The 7,676-nt window shown below is 42.1% G+C and overlaps 1 protein-coding gene across 1 annotated transcript in view; it reads left to right on the top strand.

The window, feature by feature from the left end:
- Positions 1-7,676, top strand: part of GRIN2B (glutamate ionotropic receptor NMDA type subunit 2B) — a 420,098-nt gene that overhangs the window by 312,364 nt on the left and 100,058 nt on the right. Inside the window, exon 5 of the mRNA XM_034645464.1 lies at positions 334-448. Coding sequence (XP_034501355.1) covers positions 334-448 — 115 coding nt within the window. The remainder of the gene's footprint in view (positions 1-333; positions 449-7,676) is intronic.

Here is a 7,676-nt window from a genome sequence, read left to right as displayed (position 1 = left end):
TGTCAAATAAATAAATAAAATCTTTAAAAAAAATTGTTAACGCTTAAGGAGGGTTTACTATGTACCAGGCCTCATGGTAAGTTATCTCATTTAAGCCTTACAAATCTAATGAAGTACGTTTCTTTTTGTCTTTTCATATTATTCCCATTATGTAAAAACTTGGATGACTCTATGTATAACCAAATGGGAGTTGGAGGGATATCAGGTTTCACGGTAATATTTGTATATTGATCTATGTGTCTGTCTCCATTCACCTTTCTCTCTGTCTCTGTAACTATCTTGTTGGCATACCTTCTTCATACTTTTAACCTTTCTTTTATTTTATCTTTACAGGTATCTGATCAATGTCACTTTTGAAGGAAGAAATCTGTCCTTCAGTGAAGATGGCTACCAGATGCACCCGAAATTGGTGATAATCCTTCTGAACAAGGAGAGGAAGTGGGAGAGGGTAGGACATATCTTTTGACAATTCTTGAGCAAAGTAGATGGGTAGAGATATAAAATTTTGCAACACATTCAAGGAAAACAAAACCAAACCTTGGTTTTGGTCTCTGAGCTGGGAATTAAGAGTGCAGTACTTTGAAGAACATAGGAGAAACCATTCCTCAAACTTGCATCTTCATTTTCTTGCTCCTTTGGTTAATCAAGAGATTATTTTCTTTATGCATTACCATTTTTATTGGTTATGGTGCTGTCTGAATCATGACTTTATCCTAATGGAAGAGAGTATGCATGTATAATATAATATAATTTGGCGAAGAAATAAAATCAGTGATACAATTCAGAAGTTGTTTCATACACAGTATACTGGGGAGGTCAATGAAACCTAATTTACAAGCACGCAGGTTTGAATTTACCGTGATTAGAGGCTTGCCATGCTAGGCTTCTCTCAGGATCTCTCCCACTGCCAGCTGATCCCAGTGTCTGAAGCTCTACCAATTAGAAATTAATTTCTCTGGGTGCCAGACCACCTAGGTTCAATTCCTAGCTCCTCTACTCACAGACTTGTCTACTTAGGACCTTGGACAAATCTCTTAACTACTCTGTGCCTCAAGTTTCCTTGTCTGTAAACTGGGATTAAAAAATAATAGTACCAAGATCACAGAATTTTTATTAGGATTAAATATGTTAATATACGTAAAGGACTTAGAAAGGTGCCTGGCACATAGTAAGCACTTAACAGGTATTTGCTTTTGTTGTTATCCCTGATTCCTATTTAAATACAGATGTTCCCGAGAGTAATGTCAGCACTGGTGTTTCTCTTGTATGTTCTTCAGGTAATTTTTTCCTTGAGATGCTTTGCTGAGAAATGGTTCTGTGGATGAATAAGGTTCGAAGATGCTACCTTCCGTTTCTCGTTCTGGGAGGTTCCCAGAACATAATAACATTAGAAAGTCCAGAGGAGTCCTGTCTATAGCAAAAAGCCATCTTTAATTTTACTTAATCTGGTATTTCCCAAATTTATTTTACTATGAGACCCCTTTGTTCATGAAATTCATATTCTGTAAAACATGCTGGGAAACACTGATTTAAGGCAATTTCTATAGACTCTGCGGGTCAATTGGCTGAGAGCAAGCTTCAGGGTGTCAGCATGGCTCTGACTGGAATGGAAACCTAACTATATATTTCTAGAAAAAACAGCCAGGAAAAGAGATCAGAGATAAATTTCTTGAAATTCACCATCTTGTCAGAGAGCCCAGGACAGGTAGTTACGTGAAAGCTCACCTGTGAAACAGCATGTATGGCTCATGTAGTGAAAACCCAGGGCCTTATTCTTAAAAGTGAAAGACCTCAGTCAGTCCTATAGTCCCTTACATCAGGGCACAGCTATAAGACTGAGATTATTCCTTACGTTCTTGATTAAAGTTGTTCTCCCTCTACTGAGTTATCATTTGTTCAGAAGTGCTTTTCCCCTGGGCTCCTGCTCTTCACCCCAGTCAAGCTGCTTTTCACCGCTGCTGTAGAGACATAATAATTTAAGAAGTGTTCTGGGACCTCATGTAAAACAGGCACTTCTGTGTATCTCCAGAAGAGGAGTTATTAATAACTGAGGCTTCATACGTGGATCAGAGATGTCCAGCCTGGGGTAGCTTTTATACAGTAGACTCGATTACTGCCTCAAGTAGGGCGCATCTCACACCTGTCCTTCCTTGAAGAGATGCCACTTACTGTCACTCATGCTGACTTCTCAAGGCTGGAATCTGAGGCCTGTGACCAGCCCCCACTTCCCAAAACTAGACACCTTCCCTGGGATATGGATCCTTTCCCTTCTTAACAACTCTACATTTATGGTAGCCCTTGAATTTACTCCCCCTTGTATGATCTAGGAACCATGTAATAACTTTTAAAATGGGCCTCCCTGTCCTTGATGCCTACCTTTATCCATTCAGATCAGTCCTGGACATGGCTGCTAGAATGAGTTTCCTAAGGCACAACTCTGATTACATTCTTTTTCTGCCCAAAACTTGCTCAGAGCTTCTGTGGTTTATGAATTGGGTCCAGACTTTATTATTGCATTCAAGGCTCTGGTCTACCTTTCAAGGCCTGTCTTCTTTGCATTGCTGTTTCCTGTCTTACCATCAAGCTACACTGGGCTCTCTCTGTGCATCTTGCTTCCTGTACAGCATGTCATGATGTTTCCTTTTTCTGGAATGGGTTGTCCAATTATATAAATCATAACCATCCTTTGAAACCCAATTAAAATGTTATTGTCTTCTTCTCTGATCTTTGACTGAGATATAATCTCTCACATTCCCTTGTCCCCTGTAGCTTTTGTTCCTACCTCTGTTGTAACACTATCACATCTGTCGGTGTTAGGAGTTGTGTATATTTGTGCATCCAGGCTGCAGAGGCTGTGTCTTTATATCGCTGTGTCCTCCCAGCAACCTGGAAGAGTGTATTGCATAGAGAGGTTCAATAATATGTGTCAAATGAAAGAGAACCATTACATAATACAAGTCTAAAATCTATCATTAAGAATCCAAGTTTATGCTATTGCCCTTGATGTAATACCTCTTTTGGGGGGCAGCAGGGAGATAAAATCTTTATGTAGACTGAGTTTTCATAGATCTTACTTTAAATGTACTAAGGGAGCTTGTTATTTAAAGAAATTCTGTGGTTAATCTTTTTATAAGGCATTTTGGGAGGCGGTGGGATCATAGAATAGAACATTTTCATACAGACTTGGTTAAGTCAGGAAACATTGCTGAAGAGAGGGGTCTTTACTGTCCTTTGAGTTCACAGAGCCAGGAGGCTCCCCAGTGTGGAACTCCTTGTTAGGGCTTACTTGTGGGTAGCGAGGGGTGGCAGGAACCAGGCATAGGCCTAGAGCATGTCTGGGATGTGCTGAAATTGTACCATGGGAAGTTATACATTTTTCCCCGTTACCCTGGCTCCCAGGACCCTCTGTATTCTCAGGATTTCTAATACCACTCTAGAAGTTTCCATGTGGTCCAGGGAAGATTTAGTGCCTGTGGACTCCATAGAGGTAGGCACCAGGGTGAAGAGTCTACAGTGAGGAAATGGACACTGGGAAGATAAGTGGGGAAGGAATCTGGATTTGTGGGGGAAATGAAGGCTAAAAGACAGGACCCGCAGCCTCCGGTCATGCCCCTAACTAGCTATGTGACCTGCTCTTTTTACTTTTCTGAATCTTTCTTTTCTTATGTCTAAAATCATGGCATGAGATTAAGAAGAGTCCTAGGGTCCTTTCTGGATCTAGCTTCTGGGATTGCAAATTTCACATTGTAAATAAGCAAGTGCTTGGAATGGAATTGGGGTATGAGCTGAAGCACACAAAAGGAGCCTGAGTTTGTTTCTAAGGACAGTAGCTCCCAGGGAATATTTGTCATTCTTGTCATTTAGATAAATATCATCTCCTCAGAAGGCCTTCCTTGGTGACTCAAGCTAAAGTAGCCACCCAGTCACTCCAGCAGAACAGCTGATTTTAATTTTCTTCAGTGTATTTTCTACCTGATGTTTTGCCTATTTGCCTGATTGTTTATTGCTTGTCTCTTCACACGAGGACAGATGCTTCCTGGGAGCAAGGACCTTGTTCACCTCTGTAATCCTAACACTTCCGAGGAGTGCCTGGCTCAGAGTGACCTCTCAAAAGATAACCGTTAAATAAATGAAGAATCCATATGCTTAGGAATGTTAGTTCACTTCTGCCTGAAACTCTCCCAGGTGGACAGACTGGTTTACTGAAGAGGGTGGGAGAGCAGGCGCGTGAGCCAGCAACACTCTGGGGGGCGGGGCGGGGGCCATCTTTAGTGAGGCCCAACTTCCCAGTGGTGGCGAGCCTCAAGTTTTCAACAAGGAGCCTCGGGTTGAGGAAGACTCAGATGTTGGTGTAAACCATTGTGATGGGGCCTTCACTGCATCCTTTCAGGTTTTAAAAAGTAGTCTCACAGCCATTCTTTTAAAAATCTGGCTCCTTCTGAAAGACTTGAAGTCCAGGCAATGTAATCTGGGACTGAGCATGGTTTTGGAAATCGAAAAGAGATGAAACTAATGATGTACTTCATGTTGGCTAATTGAATTTAAATAATAATAATAATAACAGAGAGCTGAGATGAATGCCCCACAGTGCCATTTATCAGCTGTGTAAACCAGACGACAATACTACCCAACTTTATTTCCCTTTTGTAAAATAGGGTTTTACATAAGGCTGTTGTAAAGATTAAAGGAGATTTTATAGTAAAACACCAGTTAATAGTGACTGAAACATAGCCAGTATTCAACAAATGTCAGTCGGTGCTCTCCTCCTTTTCTTAGGTAACACTTCCACATGGTGCTAAGTCAAATGGTACAAAAGGGTATCCAGGGAAAAGAACATCCTCTTATCTGTGATCCTTGGTTCCCTCAGGCCTCTCTCCTGAGAAATCATTGTTTCCAGGTCTTATGTATTTTCTCTGAAAACACTTCAAGCATACACAAATTTCATATATTTACGCAACGTCCTTTTTAAAAAACATAAACAGCACCTGCTCTTGTGAACTTTTAATGGGATCCTATGTAAGTAGCTACTAAGGAGGCATGGGTCAGGGCTCAGAATAGCAGATCTCTGGATCAGAATTACGTTCGCAGAGAGCCAGGTAATCTCTTTGGTATGTAAGAATGTGGAAAAGAACGTTTCACAGGGAAGGCATGCATATATGTGTGCAGGGATAGCATGGTGAGTTGGAAAGGGCAGGGAATGGTTGGAAAAAGTGTGCAGAGTGGGTTCATTTGTAAGTCTTCTGTCTAAGTGGGGGACAGCTGCATAAACTTGCATTAAAAATAGTCTGGCACAGAGAAGCAGTTCCAGCGAGCATTCAGGCTTCTGTCTTTATCAGAGCCTCTCATGATTTGCTTCATTGCTACTGCTCTCTGCTTCCATTTAATTGTTCCTAAAATGGAGATAATAAAAATGAAATGCAGTGGGGGTGTGTTCTGAGTAATGACTTCAAGAAATGATGATGGTGCATTTTCAGGCTGTAAGACGTAAACAGGCTTTAGAGGGACTGTCTGGGTCTGAATCGCAGGAGGGTATGTATCTGCTTGCCTTTTCCCCAAGGATAAGAGGTGTATTTTATAAGCCAACTCCCTCTTCTCTGCCTCCACCTATCAGACAATGCCCTTTCCCCAGTCCCAGTTACCATTTTAGGCTTGCAATGCTGAGATATTACAGCCACATCCACCCCTGAAAGGAGGGCTAGAAATAAAAGAACTTAGCACACACTGCTGGGCCCATAATAGTATTTATGAATTAATGGATAGATTAGGGGGAGAGGGGAAGGGTACTAAACTGGTAGAAGGAAAAATCCCCAAGAGTGACAACAGCAACAGTATGATAAGACCAAATGCTCTACCAGTACCTGGAGCCTGGGATGAATGAGACAGGTTATGAGATGCTCTATGCCTCTGATAGCCTCGTAGCCAGGAGACAGTGGCAGCTCCAGGCTGTGGGTGCTCCGTGATATGAGCACCTGAGGACTAAGGTGATCATATTCCAGAATGATCAATTTGGTGATGATACAACAGGTTGATTGTTGCTGTGGCAGATGCCACTTGAAAGCTGTTGACTGACAAAATACACAGCCACTCCATCTCCTCCCTGGTATGCGTGCTCACACACACACACACACACACACACACACACACACACACACTCAGTCACTCACATCCAGACTGACAGACTGCTCATGACACAGGAACCACATCTGTTTGGTTACCCACTGTATGTCTGTGACAGCCCAAACACACCTGTACAAACTGTGTTCCACCTCCCGTCCTTGGAGGAGAGGCCAGGGAATAATCCATGCTCTCTTCAGACTCCACAGAGGTTGTCTGAGGGGGTGAGACAGAAGCTTCTCATGTTGGGGGTGTTTGTTCTGGATCTCCTGATACCACCATTTGACAACATGCTATTTTTACCGACTTTGAACTGAGTACTAATATGCATCATTGGATTAAGGGATTAGAAAACAGGATCCATGGAGGAAGGCTATGGGAATTGGGTTTGTTAAGGGAAGAAGAAAAGGCAATGAAGTGATGACTTACTCTCTTTAAATGTATGAAGACTTATTGTACCAAGTGTTGAGATCAGCTGTTCACGTTCTCCTCTGAGACAGAACCAGAGTAAGTGGGCTTAAGATCAAGCAGAGAGGATTTATATTAGCTATAGGGAGGACTTCTTAATAGAGAGAAGTTTTGAGTACTGGAACTGTTAACAATACCAGGGGATGACTTTGGAAGTCCTAAAAATCGGATATGTTCTCCTCTCTCTGCAATGTACAGACCAGCCCAAACAACAATGCACGAAATACGTGGCTTTAAGTTTTCCTTCCACTCTCCCTCCCCTCCCTTCTTCCCTGTCCTTTCCTGCCCTTCCCTTCCATACATAGTTATTGAGCACTGATCATGAACCAAGAATTGCCCCCACCAAATTAGTATTGTAGCTTTCCTAGTGGCTGGGGAAGAAAGGAAAAACAACATTTATGATTTTCTTATAAAGATAATGTATTAAAAGACTCAATAAAGACATTTTGCTTACTAAAGACATTTGCGGGGGGGGATAAGGTAAAATTTACTGGTATATGTACCTACAAAGGTACCAGGGAGAGGGGCATCTGGGTGGCTCAGTTGGTTAAGCATCTGACTTCGGCTCAGGTTGTGATCTCAGGGTCCTGGGATCGAGCCTTGTAACTGTCTCCCTGCTCAGCAGGGAGTCTGCTTGTCCTTCTCCCCCTCCCCTTCCTCATGTTCTCTCTGTCTCTCTTTTAAATAAATAAATAAAATCTTTTAAAAAAAGGTATTGCAAGGGGAAAGGTGCTTATTGTGGCACTTAAAATTTCTATAACTTCAGGTGGTGTTTAAATCTTACTGTTTGATATGGTCCAATAGTTGGGTGGATGTTTCATGTTGCTTGGTTAGTAAAGCCTCTGCTGATACTAATTTATGACCATGGCTTACAAACAGAGTGGCTGGATGACATGGTTTTGGCTGCCTTTCTGAGTTGTGATTATCATAGACTGTCACATCCAAGTATTCTCTTCTTATTCCCTGAGCTCCCAGAGCCGTGGTCCACCCTGTTCATTAACCCCTTTCCTGGGGTTCCAGAAAAATTCCACTGGGGGCCAGGCCCTAGGAGGAGAAAGTACATTCTTAACCCCCAGTGTCTCAACACTGCTGTT

The sequence above is a fragment of the Ailuropoda melanoleuca genome, chromosome 16 (assembly GCF_002007445.2).
Source record: "Ailuropoda melanoleuca isolate Jingjing chromosome 16, ASM200744v2, whole genome shotgun sequence".
Classification (NCBI taxonomy): domain Eukaryota; kingdom Metazoa; phylum Chordata; class Mammalia; order Carnivora; family Ursidae; genus Ailuropoda; species Ailuropoda melanoleuca.
The sequence above is the reverse complement of the archived record's forward strand: the minus strand, read 5'-3'. Positions and strand labels throughout refer to the sequence as shown.